We start from the raw sequence: 22,752 nt of genomic DNA on the forward strand, positions 1-22,752 counted from the left end.
TTTTTAAACTAACCATACATATCCATATCCACATCCACATCCCAGCAATTGGGCAAAACGGAAATGGGCCTGGAAAATGGGCAAAATTAAGAGGCAGCTGGAAACACTCTCGAGTCGGGGACAATTTGCATATTACATTTCTCAATTATTTTTGACACTTGTCGGGGACAACGCCTTCCCAATTACAAACGAGTTTAAAAGGGCCAAATCCGAGGATAAAATTCCTAGTCAACAGATGCGGTTGATAAAATAAAATAATTTGTGAGTTGTTATATTAAAACAATGCTACCGAAATGAATTGGAAAAACAAATTAGATCGTCGAAATTAATGTATTAACTTGCTACTCTTAGCAGATTTTATTTGTTCATAAACTATGGATTATGGACGTTGGTCCGTGCTAATTGAAATGATATAAACGGAATTTCGTTTTGAAATGTATAATTATAATTAAATTGGCAGGCCTGGGAAGTTCAATAGTTTTGGCGCATGATAACAGTAATGTTACAATGTTTACCAGAAAATGCATATTTTCCATAAAGCTTATCATTTTGCAACTCATCAAGAGTTCTAGAAATGCAAATTGACTTTTAAAGCTCTTAATAAAATTTGGATTTTCCGACCGAAACAAAACGAAGCGAAGCATTTGGAAAATAGAGCAACAAAAACTAAATAATTAGCTTACATATCCTGAACAATCAGAAAAGAGAGAGAGAGGGATGGGGATGGCGTAGAGCGAGACACCGACAGTTTGAGCATCACTCACAGGATAACAATGCTTATTGATGCTGCATAATAAGAGCCACAGCGGAAACGGGAAAATGGGTAACAGGCGGTGGGAAAACAAGGCTAACACCCGTGCACACATACATATTTGAAGCACACACACACATACATACACGCACACACACGTTAAGCCGCACACCTACGCAGACCACAATGGGGCGATGGTTGAATGGAAAAGCGAATAACGAACGCCGCTGAACTAGTTGTCGAATCGAGTTGAGTTGGCCACGCTCGGTTGATTGGATGTGCGAAGCCCTCACTATTTCCCACTCATCCTCCTCGCTGGCCACAAAATGCGCTTAAACAATAAGCCGGCAAAGACATACCGCCAAAACCAGGCAACAAACCAGCTAAATAAACGTGAGCTCACTAAAGATTGACACACAAAAAAGAGTTAGTTGAGACGATTTTAAATTTGGAATTGGGGCATGGGGCAAACTAATTGGCAGTCATGCAGTCAATCAAAGTCACAGTTTCAAGAGGCAAAACACGTCAAAGATAATGGGTCTTAAATGCCAAGCCCAGACAACTACAAGCAACAGCTTTCTCCTTTTCCTCATTCATTTATGAAGATAGGCTTTCCATGGCCCTTTTGAAATAAATGTAAAAATTATGGCCAAACGCTAAATATCTACAGAAATTGCACTTAAGCTTTAAAATCAAAATAATTTATAATGTACCCTGTCCTTATTCCTATTTAACCAAATTTGGATAGATGCCAACCACCTTAAGGAAAACATGAAAATAATCAAACGACCATATTCTTTATATCTATTTTGACCTGTTAATGATTATTAATTTCATTCACCCAGGTTAATCCGTCTCTTGTGCGTCACCATAAAGTTCTGCGAGATGCCCGCAACGAAATGGAAACCGCAATTGTGGGTATTCATTTTGTGGTCACCGAACAGCACTTTGAAAATGGAAAACTAAAGGTAACTTGGTTAATCTATACATATATGTATTTAGGGAAGGACTTACATTTTTTATCCACTAGCTCCGCTGCAGTGCCCAGTTGCACGATGTCTATTGGAAAACCACCGAGAAAATCGTCCTCGAAACGGATCTTTTTCCCAAACACGGCAACGGGGCTAATGGCAATCATGTTAATCCGGACGATTTCTACGATCAATATGCGCTGCACGAGGACAATTTCCACAACAAGAAAAATAGCTATTTAACGCAGCTACAGGGTGAGTTAAGCAGCCAATTATTATCTTTAAACACAAAACTCACAATACACAAGCACTAGAAGGAAGTTAAAGATAGTATTACAGTCGAAGTTGGGTAACTCAACCCATCTATAAAGCATACAGTTTGTTCTAAAAAAATAGTTTTATCTTTATTCAATACATACTCATAGTTTATTGATTTAGTCATGTCACAAACTATTACTTTCCTTAAAAAAAGGCCGAAAAAAAAATTTTAATCAGATGAAATTGGTTAAAACAAGTAATGTAATTTTGATTTATTTCGACTTGAGTTAAAAAATATGGTAGCTACAATGATTTTCAGCTCAATTTATCGATCGTTCCTATGGCATCTATATAACATCGCTTTCAGATTTAAATAAAATTGAAAACGTAATTGTAAATTAACAAGTTATTACTATGCTAACAAGAATTAAAAAAACAAAAAAAATTATAAATAGAGAATTTAATTTAATTTTTTTGTTTATTTTTATTAATATTTTGATTGTTTCTATGGGAGAATTATGATATAGTCGTCCGATTTTGATGAAATTGAAGCATTTACTCTGATACTTTGTTGCAAACTACTCCCTTTGCAAGGGTATAATACCGTTGATCATACATGTGAAAAAACCGGTTTGTCTTTTAGAAAGATGGGGAAGAAAGCGAACTACCAGAAAAAATCGAGTACATGGTTTGAGTTACACAAGTTCGCCTGTAGCTAGATGGAGTAACTACCAGAATACATCGAATACATGGCCTGCATTTCTGTCTGCATTTCTTTCTATTTCTCGCTAGACTTTTTCTTTCATTTTGTACCCTCAGGCGAAGAAGACGACGGCACCGAGGGCGGCGGATTGGAGGACGGAGGAGCCGCCTGGCGCGGTGCCGGCTCATCGAGCTGCCGTCCGAGTCCGAGTCAATCCTGGGCGGTCGCTGGATCGCTGGTGGCGGTGGTGCTCAGCTGGACGCTGGCCAGGCAATTAGTGTCGCCGTTGCAGGCGATGATGGCGATGACAAAGGCCGGCGGTGCAGCGTGCAACACGAGCGGAAGGTGCACAATCCGACGGACAAGGGCCGTTGGAATGCGGGTCAGCGCAACAAAGGGGCATCGCAAGTCCCGCCTGTGGGTCTCGAACTGCAGCTGGAAAGGATGCGAATGCGGATGCGAATGCGAATGCGGCAGGACCAACAGCAGATGCATCAGGCAATTAACATGATTCAATTGTGACGCAACTCCAGTGCCAGTGCCACACTTCAGGGAGGAAAAGGGATGCGGGGGTAGCCAGTAGTGTGGAGTCCAGCTATAGTTAGAGTATGTGCGGGAGAGTTCAGCCCAAGGCCAAGACCCAGAAGCAACTGCAGGATGTATCTAAAAATATTTACACTAACACACCAGACACTCGTTTCAGCTAGCTCAAAGTAACTCCAAATGCATTTAAGGAAAGAATACAAAGCATACAAAGGCAATGTATCGACATAAGCGAAATACAAGCAAACCGCTAGTTCATCATAAATGCAGCGATAAATAATTGTTTCAATTTTCCTAAAACGGAGTTGGTCAAGGGGTTTGTAATTTAGAAAACTTTTCCAAATTTCATGCAATCATTTAGAAATTGTGAACCCATTTTAAAATCTCTCCGCCAACTCCTAAGTTCATTTTACAAAGCAAATGAAAAATGTTGTGCTAAGCTTATAATTTTAGGTTCTCTATACATTTATATTTATATATCAAGGTCAAGATTATTTATAAATCGTATAAAAGATATTTATATATATGTATATGTTCTATGTAAAACGAAAAGTATATATACGCCTAAATGTATTTGTCCTCAAAGAAAACCCCCTTAAAAACAAATGTAAGGCAAAAGTAAGCAATTAGATCCTAAGTCTAAATACAGCCTATATATGTCAAAGTATATATGTATTGTACTTGTATATATTATATAAATGAAACGAAAACCAAAAAGATCGAGATATGTATGATATAAGAATTTACGGTAGATAATCAAAATAAAAAACCAAAGCGAGGAAAATAAACAGGCTGTTTTATTTAATGATATGAGGATTAATAAAGCGGACTACCTTTTAAATAGCTATTCTCCGTTCAGGTTATTTTCCAAATCACCACTTAATTGTTACCTCAACAAGAGTTTCCCCTGAAACTCTATCATCTTTCTTCTTCCGCACAATAACATAACAAATTGGATCACATTTGTCAGTTTCTCAAGGCAAAAAAAGTCCACTAGCCCCTTGCTTTAATGATCCCTGGCTCTCCACTTATAACAAATGGCCGACAATAAATGTGTGCTGAAATTGGGGATCCGAAAAGGACATCTCGCACTGGGCCATTAACCTGTGTTTGTTGTCCTTGTTGCTGCCAAACAATTAGCATAACTAAAACGCTCAATTAAGCGCCTAAAATGCTCCTGCACAAGGACCCCGATTCCTCTACTATATCTCTCTCCTTCGGACTAATGCAATTTTCACCTGGCTCCTGCTCTCATTTTATTACACATTTCTTCGCTTTTTTTGCTCGCCCTGCTTTTGGATTGTGAATTTTCCTTGGTTTTTCTACCCATTGTCTGTCGCCGCGTAATGTTTATTTTTAATTATATTTTTTCGCCCATTGCTGTTTTTGCCTGGGTCGCCCTGGGTTTTTCGGGGTTTATTTTTGTGCATGTGCTCTTTGGTTTTTGCCGGCACTTGGTGGGTGTAATAAACGTTAATGGCGGTTGACCACAAAGAGAAATGGTCGCACTTCGTTCTGGGCCGCATTTTATCGGTCTGAGACAATTCTCTGTCTTAGAGGCATTAAAGTTAATTGTCCTCGGTTTAATTGGGGATTTGTTATCAGCTGTTTAGTGGCTTAATTATTTCCAATTCCCTATCACGAAATCAGCTTAAGTTAAATCATATTTCGGCGTAGTACAAAAATCGTTTACCATTTGGAGCGTAACTTCTGGCCAAAGTTCTCAACAAAAAGCGGCTAAAAGCATTTAACAGGCAACGACAAGCCGAAAAAGAAGTGCACGAAGACGAAAGCCAGAGAACTTTCCATTCTATCTTGTATAGTAATTTTTTTTTTCGTTGGTGGCTGCAGCTAAAAAAGTTTTCGCTGGTCCCACACACAAAAAAAAAGAACTTAATAAAGTTGCCGCCTTAGAGGGAAAGTAAAGCGGCTTCTAAAAATGTTGCAAGCGCAACTCAGCTTTGGCTTTTCACTTAGCCAACAACACGAACAACAGGCAGATACATTTAAGAAGATGTAGCTACATATTCATAATGCTGATTTTCTTCCCTTTCATCCCAGTCTGCCCTTCGCCGACCGACTCGTTGTCCCGGAGATTGAAAATTTATTCAAAAGTCTGCCGAGTCTTGTCAAGTCTGGCACGAGGGCGGGCCCAGTCCTGCAAGTGGCTCCGCCCCCAGGATAATAACTTTAACTTGAAAAGTAGCCGGGCAAGCGGCTTTCTGTTGTTAGTTTCTCGCATTACCAAGCCCCCTCATGGAACTCAAATTTACATTCGGTGATACGTCTAAGTAGAAGAAAGTAAAAGCCGTCTGTTGTTATAATTGTGAAGAGACTCGCAAGATGTTTGCCCTGAATATTATGTGTGATTGGGAGCACTTAAGAAGTCATCAACGACGACAAAGCTGAAAAGGGTGTTGCATTCTAGATAAGCATTTCGGTGAATGGGCACTTAGCTTGAGTTTTCTTACTCTACTGCCAACAATATTAAGAGAAAACTATATAAATAAAAACATAAATAAAAAATATATATCTAGACTGTCTTATAAAGACCATTCTAGCTCTTCCTCAATTAAAAAGATATATACAATTAAAACAAGTTAATTGGGAATGCCAATTAAAAGTGTCTTCAAATCCATTGTGATTTCTGCAGCACCCACGTTTGCTTAAGTTTAGAGTGATATTAAATAAATATTTAAAAATGTAGTAAAATAATTAAGGGTATTAAGAAAGACAGAATAACTTTCAGCGTTTCTCAAAAACTATGTGCCCCCTGAAATAAACTTCTACCGGTTACCACACCTCTTTTAAATAACCCTTCAGCAGCTGCAAGTGCAAATAAAGTCACGCATGTCGTCATGACCCCCTCGTTTCAAAGAGGGAACTCCGCACCGGTGATAAACCATGACTTGGGACTTCGACCACACTCCAGTAACCACAGGGCACACAAACAAACAAACTCACGCACAAACACATTTAAAGTCATAAATTTTTATTTATATGATGATGACTTAAGTTCTACGTGCGTTACCTCAGCACCCGAAACATCCTGCCCCACACGCGGTTACAACATCCTTTGGCTGGGCTTTAGTTAAGTGCATGATTATGCTTTTAGTGGCACGTTGAGGTTTTGTCAGTCAGTTTGTGATGCTGGCTTTTCCTCCTCTCCCCCAAAACGCAACGCAACCCTCATGCCAACTTAACTCAGACTGAGATTCCCAAACCGAGCTTCAAATTCTTTTTGTTGCAATGTGGTCTTCGACTTCAGCACACGTGTGTTAATGGAAAATTCTCTTTGGATTTACCATTTACCACATTTTCTCTTTCAAGCTGCCGGCTATGGTTATTCTTTGGTGGTTTTCTAGTTTTTAGATGTTTGATTTCTGTTTCGGATACTTTTTAAATTGAAAGCTCTTAAGCTGCCCTTTCATGCAAGTTGTTAATAACGCAATTAGTTGTTTGGGAAGGTCTAAAGCTTTTTAAGCTTCTTATTGGCCAGGGATTATATTTGTTCAAGAAATATTTCAAGAAATTTTCAAGAAATCACGTTAGCTATTTAACACTTTTTCTACATACAAAATGCTAACTTAACTAACTAACTTCTCATACAAATTTTTGCTTTGTTTAAAAATATATTACATAAAAAATGGACACAAAAAAATATGATCGAGAAATATTGCTAAATCGTAAAAAATACAAAGTCATCGCCGGATAGCACATTTTATTACGTGCTTTGCGGCAGACTTACCCCATAAACTCGCGCAGCAGCCAAAAAGTATCCAATCAACATTGATGGGCATATGTTAAAACCAAAAGAAAGAATTCATAAAACAGCACCAAAAAACCAAACTACTATGGAATTCCACTCATCGACATGAGACACTTCAGCAATAAAATATCATGTACAGCGCAATGAATTATTATGACAGAGCAAACAAACTAACGAATTGTCATATAAATTTTAATAGGGGGGACTACATAAAATGTGCAAACATAATTATTGGCCGGAATGCAAGTCAAACAAGTATTTTATGGCCGAGAAGCCAGCACGAGTGTGTAAATTATTGTGTCGAGCCAGTGGAATTAAAACATTTCTGGAACAAGTGCCAGACAAACCAGACACTGTCTGCCGGCTCAGGCACTTTGCCATGAGTCAGCTGGGAGTTGTGCCAAAAAAAGCACTGAAGTAAAAAAGAAACATCACCATAAATTCAAGTCAAACAAAGCGTTACGCATCTTATTGCCCAAAGCTTCGAGTTGGGCTAAAAGCAAGTTTGTCGCCTTGCCAACTGCCAGGCTGAATTCTAATGCTGCCATCGCCGAAAATGTTGCATTTTATAAAGCGTAAACACTCACAATGCGTCTGCCAAAATTACTCATTCCAGGATGTTCTGGAAATCTCTAAATCTCTAGCTGTTAAAATAAATAAAACGTTTTTGTATTTTGTATTTAGAAAACTAATTTTGAAAGTGCAGTTTTTGTTTGGCCTTTTTAATAAAATCAATTTGGAGCTGGGATATATTTTTTATATTTGTTTTAATGTTTATTAGCCGCACTTAAATCAACAAAAATAAAAATTATTTCTCTTGTTCAAGTACATTTAGTAAACACGTTACGAATTTCCAATGATTTCTATATTTGAAAACATTTTCAAGTAAATAGTTCAGCTCACATAAGTAAAGCAAATTAAATTTTAATTTAAATATCATATTGTAATAGTGAACCAAAAAAATAAAACCGCTGAAACCGAGAACCAGGACTGCCATTTCTGTTGGCTTTTTGCACCACCACCGCCGACCGTCACCACAATTATGGGAGAGGCAAACATTTGCTCTGTCGCCGGAGAGAATCCTGCGGAACAACAACCAAATCAGGGACAAAAAAATCACAACTTCCGTGCGTTGGCATGCGTTGTCTAACTGAGGTCCTACGAGGAGGTTGGGTGTGGCGTCTATGGTGAAATGATGCGACAAAGTAAGTAGCAAATGAGGTTGCCGCTGCCATTTCTCCTGCTTTCGGCTGGCTGTGTTTACTGCAACATAAATCAAAATCAAAGCCAGGACAGAAAAACAACACGCCGGAGGCGAGCCAAGGATTCGCATACATATTTCGCCATTTTCGGTTTCAAATTCGCCCGAGGTCGACTTTGGAGTGGAGAGCAGGAAATGCAGCCATATGTAGCCTAACATAGTTAGATACGTTGATATAAACAAATATTTCCCAGTTTTCCTTCGTTTATTTTTTTTTCTGCGGGCAGATACAGCGCGAGACAACTCGACTAGTTGATGTTGCGTGTAAAGTGAAAGATAAGTGAAATGTGCCCTCGTTTTCAGTAGTCAGTTTTGGGGGTCGCAGAAGGGCTTAAATTTAAGACGGAAGTCCTTTAAAAGCGATTGAAAAATGTATAAAATTATAGTTGCCGTATTAAAATTAAATTTTTTAAGTACCAATTGTGAATCATAATATACAAATTTTATGACATTCCTTTTTAAATAACGTCGTAAGAAATTACATAATTTATTTATCCAAGCTATGAGCACCCAATTAAATATTAAAAATATATTTATCAGGATTGTTTCCTCACATCCAAAGGCAAAATGTACAAATTTGTGAGTCCTGTTTATGAAATGTAATTTTCAACGGATAATCCGCTTCAGTGTAGTTTTTTAACAAATTCCAACTGCCAAGCCCGTGAGAACATTTTCCAATTAGTTTGGAAACTAATTGTAGCTCAAACAAAAACATGGAAGCTTTATAAAATTCACAAATCCATTCAACACACACGCCGCGGGCCACCCAGGCGTCCGTTTCGAAACACTGAAATTTAATAATGAACAAAACAAAAATATGCAGTGGAATAATACAAATAAAAGCGGCAAAAAAATCCGCTCACGTATTAGTCGATAAGCACGCACATATCCTTATTTACCCCTCTCATTACGCCACTGATTGTTAATGAAGTGCTCACTCGAAATCATTTCCGACCTATGAGCGCAAATTGAACGAAATGAAACGAAAGGGAAACAAATTCAGTATGTGCCACACAGCTCTGAAATAATAATAAAAAAAAAAACCAAAAATACAAGGACAATTTTCGCATCTCTCCACTGAATGTATAAGTAAATAAAATTACATTACATTACGAAAACAGGAGAGTGTAAAAAGCAAATGCATGCATTTAAAATTTCGCACCTGTTTGGGCGGTGAATAAATATTTTATTAGGCATACCGTTACGCCGAAATGAGTTTCAGTCGTCACAGGCACGTATGTACTTTATTTGCACGCAAAAACGCGCCTGTGGGAGCCGAAATGAAACCGAATCCGGCGATGATTTCAAATCTAACAGCCGCCTTCTGTTTGCCGTTGAAAATATGCAACGACATTGACTGCGTCCCGCGAAATGCGAAGTCCTCTAATGAATGGACACAGACCCCCTCAAACGCAAAGAGTAGGAAATACCCCCTTTCGGTGGATTCCAATACGAGAAACTTTCACAAAGCCTGGGGTATATTGACTATTATCATCGATTTTAATTTGCTTCTATGAAAAAAAGGCGTTATCAACTACTCTTTGTCTTTCTAGCATAGATATATAACCATCGTTCATAAAAATAAAGCTTTTACCTATTAAAACTTTTTTAACTTTAATATTATCAAATAAATTCAATGATTATATAAAATAATTTAAACACTATATTGCATATTGTATAGGTTTAATACTTTTGATTTTTATATATTAAAGAGTATATAAAAGTCGAGCCGGCTTAACTAAGAGTTCAATCTGTTTTTTTGAGCTTTCAGTTTGTTTTCAATTCCATTTCCCATGCATCTGAAAATAGGCAGACCAAAAGCAACACTTTTTCCCCTCTTCGATCCCTTTTGCAGCGTTTCTCAGTTTGTCGCTTTGCCATTTGTCTATTATTAGGTAGTGTGCAAGACACAGATTGCGTTTTTTGTGACTGGTTTTTTGTGCCGGCGATTCAATTTCAATGACTGTTTGCTAGTGCTTGCAGTGGTCTCGAGAGTGTCTAATATTGCCAATGCCCTAACCCGATTCAACGGAAAGCATCGTAGAAATTTAAGGAGAAACAAACTAATTTTGTTGGTCACTTTTTTCAAACTGAGCGTCATATCTGACGAATTTATATACGATAAGTTCCGCACTTTTTTTAACTACGGGAATTTAAGATATAAGGTGGGAATAAAATTGTCTGTTTACCAATAACATTTCTTTGCTATTAATCCTTTTGAAAATATTTATATATTTATATAATTAAAAAAAATCATAAGCCCACAGAAATTTAGATAAAAATTCCATTACAAGAAGAGTTTAAGATAAATTAATCAATCAAAGAGCAATAGCATTCCAATTTTGTTGTTTTTTTTAGAGTTAGTCTCAATTTTTAGTTCATGAATCCCTAAATTTGTGTAATATTGATTCTAAGGTGTAGGACCTTTTCAGCGTTGTCGTAGTGGTTGGCCACTTTGTTTTTTTCCGGGCAAAACAAGTTGATACTTAATAGTTTTTAATTGAAAGCAAGTGCCCTTTGATGAAACAGGAACAGAATGCAAATCGAATGACAGGTGTCCAAGGGGCAATATCAGACTATCGAAAAGAAAAAACAGAAGCAGAAGGTGCAACGCACTGTGAAAAATCGGTATGGGGGCTGTGGGAATAACCGAAAACATTAATTAATATGCAAGTGGTCTGCTGGGCACCCAGTCTACTCCAAGCTACATCCATTCGCCCGCCCGAGTTGTTATTTAATTTCCCGCAGACAACAATGAGTACGAGGGAAAAACTCCCGTGGATTGCCCGAGGGGATCTTATCAGTGTCAACGCTGTGCCAATAAAAACTATACTGGCATGCAAATGTTTCCACAATCAAACAAATAGCAGCGGGAGGTGGAGCTGTAGCAAACACAATACAAACAAGGATGTGCAAACAAAGGCTGGGACGAGGATCCGGATCCCCAAGGACGAGGCGCCATGTGAAGCTTGCAGAAATAATGGCAAAAGGAAAATCTTCGGAGGATGGAGGATGGAGGCTGGAGGATTGAGGATGGTGCGGCGTGGTAAGTGCTGGAGCAGATGGCGCACGTTTTCCTTTTCCCCGACGCAACAGGACATCACTGGAGTGGCTCGGGCTGCTGCCGCCGGTTTCCTTAGCCGCTTTCGGCTTTGATTTGCCAAAGAAGAAGTGGCGCAACACCAGCGCCACTACAATAACAAGAAAATTTGCAAAGCTTACTGCAATTCTCGTTGGTTCCTCTTCTTTGCTCAAACAACAACCACTCCAATTCCCCAGGTCCCGGTTTTTGCAGTTCTTTTTATATCACTTTTTACTTTTCAGCGGTAGCCGAAGATGAAAAAAACACGCGAACAAGTTGCCAACTTTCATACGCCATGTGGGACGCACTTTTTCTGTGGCCCTACAAAGAAAGAAAGAGAAAAAACATGAAACGACCAGCAAAGTTGTTTTTAAACAGATAGAATTTTGGAATCCCTCTGCTGACCTTTATTGTTATCCTCCGTCAGCTAGTTAACTTTTATTTCAGTAAGCAAGACTTTCAATTTTGTATTGTAACTTATTCTTATATTTTATTTGGTTATGTTTTATAAACTAGGTACATAAGCGTATTTAAAATATTTACTAGCCAAGTTAAAACAAAACAATTCAAGTGACATTTAAACATTATTAAATTTACCTACGCCAGATTATTTAATTTGCAAGCACAGCCTTGCATTAATATTTATTAATATCATAAATATAGAAACATATGTAATAATATTAATATTCTGTTTCAGAATTTGTCCTTACACATTCTAATTTAACTTTCAGTACTGAAAAATTATAAAATAAAAGTAAAATAAATAAAAAATTAAATAAATTAATTAACTAAATTATGTTGTGATGTAAAATAAAAAAAAGTAATTATTTATGAAAAGTTTTAAAATATGATGTGTTATATGTATATGATACTTTTTAAAAAAATATCCATTTATGAAATTAACTTAGCTTTTTCTTTAAGTGACTTTTTCTTATAGATAAGCATCATCATTTGGTTGGCTCCTCAAATCCAGATATGTTGCATCACTTTAAAAAGGCCAGACGTGTTGTTATTTCCGCTGCTCAACCCACGTTTGACAGCATCTGTTTTCAACCATCCGCCATGTTAGCTCTCCACAATTTATCATCCTAATCGAAGTACACAACAGCAATACAACTTTTTAATTGACCCCTTTGCTCTACCTCCGTTTGATGTAAAACGCATTTGTGCCAGCTTGAAGCCCGCAGGAGCCACACGAATAGAAACTCTACCCGGGAAAGTCTTCTTACATCCATTTCCCCCGGCAACAGAAAACCAACCATTTACGCATTTTATGCAAGCTTACGCATTTCGCAATGCCTGATGGATTGCGGGCGTGCAGGGGGAATTTAGTCGTAATACGAGGCGGAGAAGCTCGGCTTGATAAACTGTAAGCCACAAATTTGCATGAAGCCGTCGCCTTCGACTACAAATTGCCATTAAATGCAGCAACAAGGGGCGTTCGGTGGCTGCTGGGCGTGGCCGTTAACGAATCCCCCAGCAGAACTTCCCACCTCACCTGGCGGTCCCAACAATAACTGACACCAGTTGCTCGACTCCTTCCACTTTCCACTTTGTTGCAACAATTTGCGCACCCGAGGCTCCGGCTGAGGATGTGGCACGATGGGCGGCGGAAAGATGATTTTGCACCCGAAAATATATTTTTAGTCCTCAAAAATAATAATATTAAATAAAAATATCTCCCATATATTGAAACAAATACCGAATCAATCAATTTACTAGTGATTATCTCAAAAGATGTTTATGATTATAAAGAGATGATTTAATTGAGAGTACAAAAGTTAAAAGAATAATTAAATTTTTTCTTTACAAGATGTTCTTTTTATTAAAATTGTTTTGTTATTAAAACCTATTTGCTAAATAGTTTTTTACCGTGTGGTCTGCTGCTTCATTGCATTTAATTCATTTTTATTGCAAAAGCTTACAGACAGATAGAGGGAAGGATGTAGGTGTGCAGCGAGCGCAGCCAGGGCGAAGGAGTAGTAAAGGCCACTTGGGTGTGCTCTTTAAATTATATTGGGCACAATTTTATGCAGTTGGAGATGCTAAGCAAGGCGATCCAAAGGATGCGGCCGCCTGCTCCTCGTCCTTCAGGATCCGCATCCCTCTGGCGCTGCATGCCATACAAAAGTTTTTACAAAGTAGCTGCGGCAGCTGCTGCAAGTTTGAACAGCATCCATGATGGCAAAGGCGCCGTGGAGGGAATGGTCCGGGACAGACAGGCATTTTGATGAAGCTGCCTTATATATTGGGTGCGGGCTTTCGCTGGGTGGCCCTGCTCCTTGCAGCAGCATAATTTAAATAGCATGTAAATTAGACGGAAGTCTAAAATGAGTGCATAATGTCTGCTAAAAGTGTTCTAAGTGATTGTAATTTAGGTAAAAGTTACAGCAAAAGCGCGCTTAGGGTCTGTCGTGGCTGATAAACTCCGAGCTGGGCAAATTTCGCGGCATTTAAATGGCCAGATTAGCATTTCCACTAAAGGAAAATTGAATTTAAAAACCAACATTTAATTTAATTAAAAAATTAAGTCATGAAATGTTTGACAGACACTTTTTGACTAAATTGTGAAATATTGTTTCACATTTTTATTAGTTACTTACCTATGAATTGATAATAAACGTGATTTTACTGTCCTTTTCAAAGCAATTCCTCAGTTCAAGTCAAATGTCCTGTTTTTCTGTACAAACTTATTATCGCAAATTTATTATTTAAGCCCAGTTAATATCAAACCCACATATATTTTTGTTAATGTGCTTTTATAATACTTTACAGTTTTATTCATATAGCTTAACAGTACTCGAAACGAATTTACATTTTTAATTTTTGTTTGCCAGCTGGCACTTCCTTTTCAAAATCAAATATTTTTTGTGAAAAAAAGTATAGAAAGGAAAGCACTTTGCTGTTCTGTTCATGTTCTTGCGTTTCCTTTAACAACTTTTTTTCCAACACTTTTTCCGCAACTTTTTTCCCAAAACACAATTGAACCGAACAACCAAAACGAAATTCGGGGATTGGGAAAGCAAAACCGAAACAGCATGACCCAGCTAAGACTTGGCTCAAAGTCTACGAGGATTTTCTGGGGTATTAACACCTCTTACTTCTGCATTTTCTTTGGCCGCTTTCCATTTGGCCTATTTTGGCCCATGAGAAAAGGTCGAAAAAAGCGGCCCCAGTTTTCGATTTGAAGTTATATTTTCTTCGGCCTTCCGCAATTTGTGAGCTTTAAGTTTTATCTTCTATCTTTGGCGAGGTTAGAGTTTAATTTCTGAAAGGTTTCGTATTCTCAATACTTATATTACAGAATTTCCTATGCCACTAAATTATAGAAAACATTACATTTTAAGCTTTTAGATATCAATGTTAAATTTGTATTGATTTAAATATGGGATATATAATATTTATGGCATTTTGATATACCATTTAAATTATTATGATATATAATGAGCATTTGGATTACTTGGAGCTGTAACAAAGAATTGTGAAACTGTCTCTTCACAGTAACATGTGTATTTTTTCCTTAAATAAGTTTTCCCAGACTCATTTTCAGTGTTGGCGAATTAATTAGCTAGGACTAACCATTTTCAGCCGCTCATCAGAAACGCTCCAACAAATGTATAAACTAGTCTTACCTTTGGCATGACAGCCACTCGGCAAACTGCAGTGCAAACAGACTTTCGGATCAACTTTGTTAACTTCAGCATTAAAATACTTAACCCCATTCCATTCCAGGCCGCATCAACGAAAACAAACGCACTCGAGGCGCACCGTAATCTATCAATAATATTATTACTTGAAGCGAGGTAGTTAGTTTGGTTGCTCTAGCCGCACACTCAGAAGTTTTAACCGAACCCAACTCGGCTCCCCTTGGATGGGCACTCACAGCGGGGCCCGGTAATTCCCTAGGTAAATTTATAATTACTGGAAGCGACTTGAACTAGTTACGCCGCCAGTTGGAGTCCCCTTTGGCCGAGATGGCCACGGGGACCCGGGGAGTTTCTGCTCCGGCTGCGAAAGTTGTATCAAGTTGTTGTCTGGCGGGTGACCAAGGCGCCAGGCAATCTAATTTCCATTTACTACTTGCTGGGCGCCCCAAATGCCCTTACTTTGTTGGCTTTTTCATTAGGTTTTCATTCGGAAGCAGACGCACCTGGAAGCTGGCTAAAAAGTTCGTTCTAGGCGAAATTAAGTGTCATTTTTATTCGATTTTGTTTTCACTAGTTTTTCGGGGAACGGCAGAGTGCACTCGGTAGTTAAGCAGAGTTTTGAGGGAGTTTTTTTTATTTTCCCCAAGTCATTTGCTTTTTATTGATTTTAATGGAAATGCAATTAAAAATTTAGCAGAGTTCCAGCCATAAGTGCATTAACATTAACTGAAAAATGATTTATGCCGTGTTTGACATTTTAATTATGCTCGCCGACGCAGCAACAAACAAACAATAATGCAGATATCTTTATGTGCCGGCGTTTGAGTGACTTTCATTAAGTCGTTTTTTATGCGTTAAAATATCCGGCCATTTGTTTTAATTTTTGTTGTTTGGTGTTCAATTTTTAATGTGCAATTAATTGCATTAAATTATGTGCAAAATTATGCACTTAATATGCAATATTTTCCGCCCATAGACAAAATGGACCCAGCAGATATGCCCGAAAATACGCGAAAAGTGTGTTGTTTTATACAGTTTGTCGATTGGATAATATATGTCCATCATCGGTAGGCATTGGTCACTCTTATTTTAGGCATTAAAATATATTTTACTTTTAGTAATTTAAGTTTATATGTAATATTCTTTTCAGCCAATTCCTTTTATGCTTTAAAATAATTAATTGTAGGTAGACAATTCAATCAGACTGACCTTCAACTACAACCTTTTGGATTGCTGAATATTTACTTGCTGTTTTTTGCCCCGCAACCAATCACTTTAATTAAGCTTCATCTTTCGGGCCCTTGATCACATTTCCCTGGCCAGCACATCAAAAACCAATTAATTTTTATTCGTTATGTGGGTTCTTGTTGTTTTTGTGAGGCGGACAACGATTTGCCAATAGCATCCTGGACAGGACATACGCATACAGAAGCAATTAGTCAGAAAATTTAACACAGTTCATTGGGCAAATTTGAACACGGCTGGAGCTAATGACATAATTTTGCCATTGACTGGATTAGATAATGCCCAGGACACTCTCACACACCAGTTCCCCACGCCCTTGGCCAGTTAATTGTTGTAGGTCCTGCCCAAGACACATTATAATCTGTTATAAGCCCGAAGCCAGAGATTAATGATCAGTATTGCCTAATGAAGTTATTCGGCACAGGACGGGAAACTCGATTCCCTTGGCTCGATGAAGACAATGACAGTGTGATGAAGTGCAGAGTCCTTGGGAATTCAAAGCTCATTTTTTATTTATGGTGCGTTTAAATTGTTGCTCCTTGCATATTCACCTTTTTTATTTTATTTCGTGACGGAAATGAACAGAAATATAAAATACAATAAAATAAAAAGAAAAAGAAAGACGCCGGCGAGAGCGCGAAAACATTGTCACAGCATGAAGTCGAATGGTTTTTACATGCAAAAATATTTCATTTCCTACAGCAGCGAAATGTTTAATAATAAAAAGAAAGCAAAAGCAGGCGAAATGAGCGACAAAGTAAAATTCATAGTGAAGTGAGGGAGTCAGCGCAAATAAAAGGCTGCAATAAAAATCTGTTTAACATGGAGTGCGGCAAACGCACAAAAGTCTGACAAAGCGAAGGGAGATCCTCGGAAATCATCTTGTTCTGTCTCTGCTTGCCTTTTGCCCATACACTTTACAACTTATGAGTGCTAATAAAATTCACTCGGCACACATATATACCCCCCCCCCCCCCCCCCCCCCCAACTCGCTCACAAAAAAAGGCAAACTGAATTGTGCGAGTCCTTCAAGGTGTGCGCTTTGATAAAGATTTCCCCTCAGAGTCCAAGTCCTTTTTGGATGGAGGCTAAGTGGGACAGGGATCCCAATGGACAGAATAAAAGGCAAGGATTTCATTTAAAATTGTACAATTTATTGAATCAGCTCTGCGGAGGCAAAGAATGGTTGCCTGGTGCAATTTCTGGGATAATTTCGCAGAGAATGAAAAATCTACCGAGTGACGAATGAAAACCTTGATAAATTTTCCGATGCATAAGCTTATTGGCCATTATTAGGTATGCTTTTGCAAGAAGCGGTATGGTTGGTTACCATTTAGAAAAGGCAGCGTGCATGGGATTTTAGTAGGGGCTTACGAGTTTTTATATTGTCACAGTGCATTTTTAATTTCTTTAAAGCCCTTATAAACTGTTGGGCATCAAAATATCCAAAGAATCTAATGCTAAGCTAATCGAGTTCACCTAGAGAAATCTGAAATTCCTAGAGAAATCAAAAATAATCGAGAATCATGACCGAGAAGTGGAGTGCTCTGCTGCTATTGCTGCAGCTGCTGGGCAATTTGGAGTCGAGTCAGGCGATTTGGTTTCCCTGGTACTTCCAGCGCTACGGACTAGTCCCGCACTCGTTTCGCCATGGTGGGGGTCACAAAAACCAGACCCACCATTCGGGGTCAACCTGTCCACCTGGCTACGAACCCAAGTCGTCGGCCTCCAAGTTGACGGGAGAAATGGTTGGCTGTGAGCATGCTGGTGGATCGATTGGCGGAGGATCAGGATCAGGATCGGAACGCCTGTGCGATGATAATCCAGTGCTGATGCAGCTGGCCCGTCTCTATGTGGTGAGTCCCGAACGGATTGTCCTTCTGCTGGCGCAGCCCTCTCTCACCGCCTCCTGTGACGAGATCGCCGATGTGCTGGGCAACATACAGCGCTCCATGCGCAACTGCGTCCTGGAGCCGGATAATATCTACGGCAGATTAGCGGACGGTCTGAGCTACTTCCGAACGGAGGTCTGTGACGGAGGCGATGGAAGCAACCGGAAGCGGTGCACTGGACTCCAGGAGTCTCACAACTGTCTGCGGGAACTCCGCACCGATATGATAGAGTGTGAGGCTCCGGCGGATTGGTACGAACGGCGGAACGCCACCAAGGTGTGTCACATCTTCAACGATGTCCTGGACTGCTATTACACCAGGGCTGCCTTGCTCTGTGGCCTTGAGTCTGCCAAGCAACTGAGATCCTTCGCCGGCGACAGCATGGGCAGGGCCATGATCCACAAGTGCGAGGTCAACAAAAGGCTGCCCCGGGTGGACAATGCCATGCCCATCCACGAAGCCACCGGAGCTGGCACTACGTCCCCACAATTTACTTATTTCATTTTGGTCAATATTGTCATTGGTTTTGCATGCTTTCAATATATATTTTAGATATAATAACTGTTGGGTGTTATTCCGAGCAGAAAAGTCAAAAACGCAGAAAACAAAGCTCGATTTTTAAATTTAAATTTATTTAAATTACTAATTTTTTAGAACTTTCTGATGCAATACTTCTGGCATCGCATTATATCTTACAACCCACAAAAGACTGTGAAAGAAGTAAATAATTTACTTTAGTTTTTAAAGCTTTTGTATTAATAAATCATATAGAGAGTTCTTGAGATTGTTCAAGATTAAGTTTTGTATTATCTTATTGATCTTAAAAAAAAAAACACATTTAAAACGTACTATTTAATTTGTTCCTCTTAGTTTTTAATATCAGGTTAGAAAACACTTTTTAGCAATCGCAATATATTTATTAAATGCGATTTCAAAGCCATAACAAAAATATTCTTAAATACCATTTATACCTGCTTGGCTGCCTGAACGATGTTTTGTTGACTAAATTGTAGACTCAATAGAAGGAAACTAAATACACTCGAATAGCCATCATTTATCTTCCGATGGGCCCGAAATGCCAACTTAAGTGTTTAGCTATTTTCAACTAAGTTTCAATAAACACCCGAGGGACTTAAGCTGTCGACAAAGTAAGCCAATTTACAAACACCAGTGCACACGCCGGCACACCCGCATAGTTTGGAGGTGTGCGAGGGTATCTTTGTGTGTATCTGTGTGAGAGGTGACCGCAAACATCCAAACACAGCTCACGGGAAACCGATGTCGACATTCGCCTCTTGCTTAGAGCGAAACTCATCAATTATGTTGACGCGGCTGGAAAATAGCTGAGTGGCTCGGGCGTTGGCTGGTTTTTGGGGGCGGTTCAATGGCTGTGGGTGGTTCAGCGAGGTGGCCTTTGTTAATGACACCTTTTCCAATCGCTTGAGCCTACCATTTCGAGCGAGAGCCGAAAGCCTTGGGAATGGCTTTTACATTTGCATCACACGCGTGCAGCCTGTCCGCAGAAAATCTGGAACGCAAAATGCACAACGGACTTCCATTAAAAAGCCCATGAGGCTCCAAACTTCATATTGACTGAAGAAAAAGGTAGCATTTTAAATTTAAGCAAGAGTGGGGAAATTTAACTACAACTTCGACTAAATAAATTAATTTGATTAGTCGCATGCTTATTAATTTCTCGTTATAAAATTTATTGTTTTGAAAAACTTGAAAAAGTGTGTAAAAAATTATAAGTAAATGTTCTTGCTATAACTTCAAAAATTATTTTATTAAGCCCAACAACGTTAAGATTACGTTTTTATATTACTTTAAAGTTCACTTTAAACTATTATTTTTAAATAATACCGAAAAGGCAAATAATCGCATTTTATCGTTGCTTAATTTACGTCTATTATCAATTAAACCAACAAATTGTCACCAATACAACGAAGGTGCCAGAAAGTTATGGCTGCTAATACTAAAATTTAATGCCACAATTAAGCTCTAAAAAAGAAAATAACACCCTTACAATCTCGATAAAAGGACGCTCTTCATGTGGCAAAAAGGGGCGTGGCATCCACCCAGCACCAACCAGAATCTAGTGTGGGCGCCACGCTTCGTGTCGCCAGGTCTGACGTTGTCTACTCCATTAAAATGAAGTTGTACCCTTTCTCCTCTTTTTGTGATATTGCTTGGCGCCGACGAGACTGCGAAAACAAAAAGCAGATTGTTCCCAAACAAAACACGGGTCCACATTTCAATGGGGTTTTTACCTGTAAATACGGCCAACCGACCGAAGAGGCAACACAAGAGTCCATCTGCCCGACAATCAACACGCAGCCATTCTGCAAAGGGATAAAGTATTTTTTCACTAGGAGTCTTACTCGGTAGGTTTTTATACCCTGGTAAAGGTTATGTCTAAGTAATTGGTCTGCCATTTATATTTTAATAAGGTCGCAGTAAATATTGCCACATTGAAAAATATCTTTCTAAAGAGTTTTAAACTTTAAAAATAATATTTAAAATTTATTTAAAATTTAAATATTGAACTCGACGAAATAAAGGTTGTACAAAAAAGTGGCTGTAAAAACTAAGTAACTCTTGTCAAATCAGAGCAGTTTTGATTTAATCTATTAGATTTAAAATAAATATTTTTAGTTCACAAATAAATTTACGTTTGTGAAATCATTCCATGTCACATATGTCTAAACATATTTCTAGCTTTCTTCACTACTAAAAGTGTATGTCAACGTCGGTGCGCAGAAACTAGCTAGTCTTCAGTTTTATACCATCTTGTTTTTCTTTGGCTAAATAAAAATAAGTGCTGTGGAACAGAGACAGCTTTACCGGCTGCCAACAATTGACAATAAACATGGGAGCTGAAGGGTATGGCAAGGCGGACAGGACTCTAAAAGGTTGGTCATTCCCTCAGATGAATGTCCTTTGCCCATATGTGACTCAGTTGATGATTCCAGCCACCGCCTTCAATATTTTCCTCCTGCGAACTGAATAGTGATTGAGGTGTGCGTTAGCTGCAAAACTGTTTTCAGATTCGCTTTGTTTTATTGAAAATAATATTGCATTATCATAAGATAAAATTAAATCAAATCTTTGGCCATTATATCGTTAAATGAATGGGAACAATTATGCGAAAAGCGCACGGATGTCTTCTGTTTGTTAAATGATTAATATCCCAAAATGTACTCAATTATAAAAGTATTTAAAATGAATTTAAAGCTTAAAATTAAATTATTGAAATTCATTTGTCTTACAGTACAGTATGGTATATAGTATATTTTATTTATCAGCATCACCGGTGCCTCAAAATGTATCAAGCATTGGGAGATATTAAATAAACGTAACTTTTCATTTTTCATCGCCAATACAAATACCCCCCGGGCCAAAATATTTTGATGACACAACTGTTATGCTGTACTTCATCAATGTTTCAGCAAATATTTTGCTGATATAATTCATTTCAATTCCATGCCAATAGAGCTCAATCACGCCCTCAGCCCCACCTACCTTATAATTTCATCAGCATCAATTCAGCCACATAAGACCCGGGGCCCAGCGATACGGCCAACCAGACCGCATTTGTTTGTGCCATTCCGACCATTCAAATGCCCCGGCACGTATTGAAACCCACAACGGAAAAAAGGCAGACAAAACAAATTCCAAAAAAAGGAGCACGGAAGTGAGCATATTTAATAAGTTGACAAAACATATTTCACACGCACAAATGCGCCAGCTTTCGGATGGCTTCCATTTTGTATGCCCTCGACTTACGGCCAACTGCCTACATATGTCAAGCATCATTATTAACAGATTTTCGGGTGCGACACGCACGATGCCCAAAATTTCACTGAGCTCTCCATTTATTTATCCCCGGGCTAACTGGTCGAAAGAAAGGTGTGGGGTTTGGCTCCGCACAGCGTGTGAAAATGTTATTGACATCTATTTCAATATTTATAAGAACACACTGAAAATATTGCCATATGCGGCAAATTCAGATTGAAGGATTTCGGTTTCATTAAATATGCTGGAGTTCAAAGAAAAGGCAAAAACGCAATAGAAACTGAAAACAATCTAGACACAAATTCTTAAGTTTACCGTAACGACTCCATCGAAATCATTGTATTGTCAACTTAAGGAATGTTGAACAAAGGTATCTATGTATTTTGACATAATGGTTTAAATATAGGAAATTATGGAATTTAAATGTAAATTTCATTAATTATAAATGACAAAAATTTATTACTTAGGACTTAAACTTATTTTTTCTATATAAAAAATTAGTTCAGGTTAGTTGCTCATGAAGAATATAGTTATTCTTTTTGCCTCTTTTGAGGGTACTACTCGAAATTGATTGTGTAAAGATTTTAGCTTGTTGATTATTTAAAAGCAGTTAAAATATACTACCTTCACCTTATGTTAATTTAATGCACACATTTTGATGGATCATCCTTATTGCAACCTTAGAAATCCCACCAGAGCAGCAAGCATCTGCCATGAAATATGCATCATTTAACAATTAGGAGAGACGGCGAGTGCTCGAGAAAACTTGTTCTGCAACTGATAGGGGAATTGGCGGTGGAGCCAGTGCGCTTCCACCATTAGCTTCTGGGGTGGA

At 38.4% G+C, this 22,752-nt stretch overlaps 2 protein-coding genes across 4 annotated transcripts in view; both read left to right on the forward strand.

The window, feature by feature from the left end:
• The window catches only part of LOC128262513 (uncharacterized), a 34,198-nt gene extending 30,194 nt beyond the window's left edge, over window positions 1-4,004 (forward strand). For 2 of the 3 annotated variants that reach the window (XM_052996816.1, XM_052996818.1), the window contains 3 exons: window positions 1,597-1,719; window positions 1,782-1,977; window positions 2,773-4,004. In XM_052996816.1, coding sequence (XP_052852776.1) covers window positions 1,597-1,719; window positions 1,782-1,977; window positions 2,773-3,194 — 741 coding nt within the window. In that variant the 3' untranslated portion in view covers window positions 3,195-4,004. The remainder of the gene's footprint in view (window positions 1-1,596; window positions 1,720-1,781; window positions 1,978-2,772) is intronic. The other variant, XM_052996817.1, reaches the window with a different exon arrangement.
• Window positions 4,005-17,674: 13,670 nt separating this feature from the next.
• On the forward strand, window positions 17,675-18,714 carry LOC128261525 (uncharacterized). The gene has a single exon (XM_052995261.1). The coding sequence runs from the start codon at window positions 17,757-17,759 to the stop codon at window positions 18,672-18,674; it is 918 nt and encodes a 305-aa protein (XP_052851221.1). The 5' UTR covers window positions 17,675-17,756; the 3' UTR covers window positions 18,675-18,714.
• The last annotated feature ends 4,038 nt before the right edge of the window (window positions 18,715-22,752 follow it).

The sequence above is a fragment of the Drosophila gunungcola genome, unplaced genomic scaffold (assembly GCF_025200985.1).
Source record: "Drosophila gunungcola strain Sukarami unplaced genomic scaffold, Dgunungcola_SK_2 000001F, whole genome shotgun sequence".
Classification (NCBI taxonomy): domain Eukaryota; kingdom Metazoa; phylum Arthropoda; class Insecta; order Diptera; family Drosophilidae; genus Drosophila; species Drosophila gunungcola.

Coding starts and splice junctions, on each gene's coding strand:
- LOC128261525 (XM_052995261.1), top strand. CDS start 17,757: ATGACCGAGAAGTGGAGTGCTCTGCTGCTATTGCTGCAGCTGCTGGGC.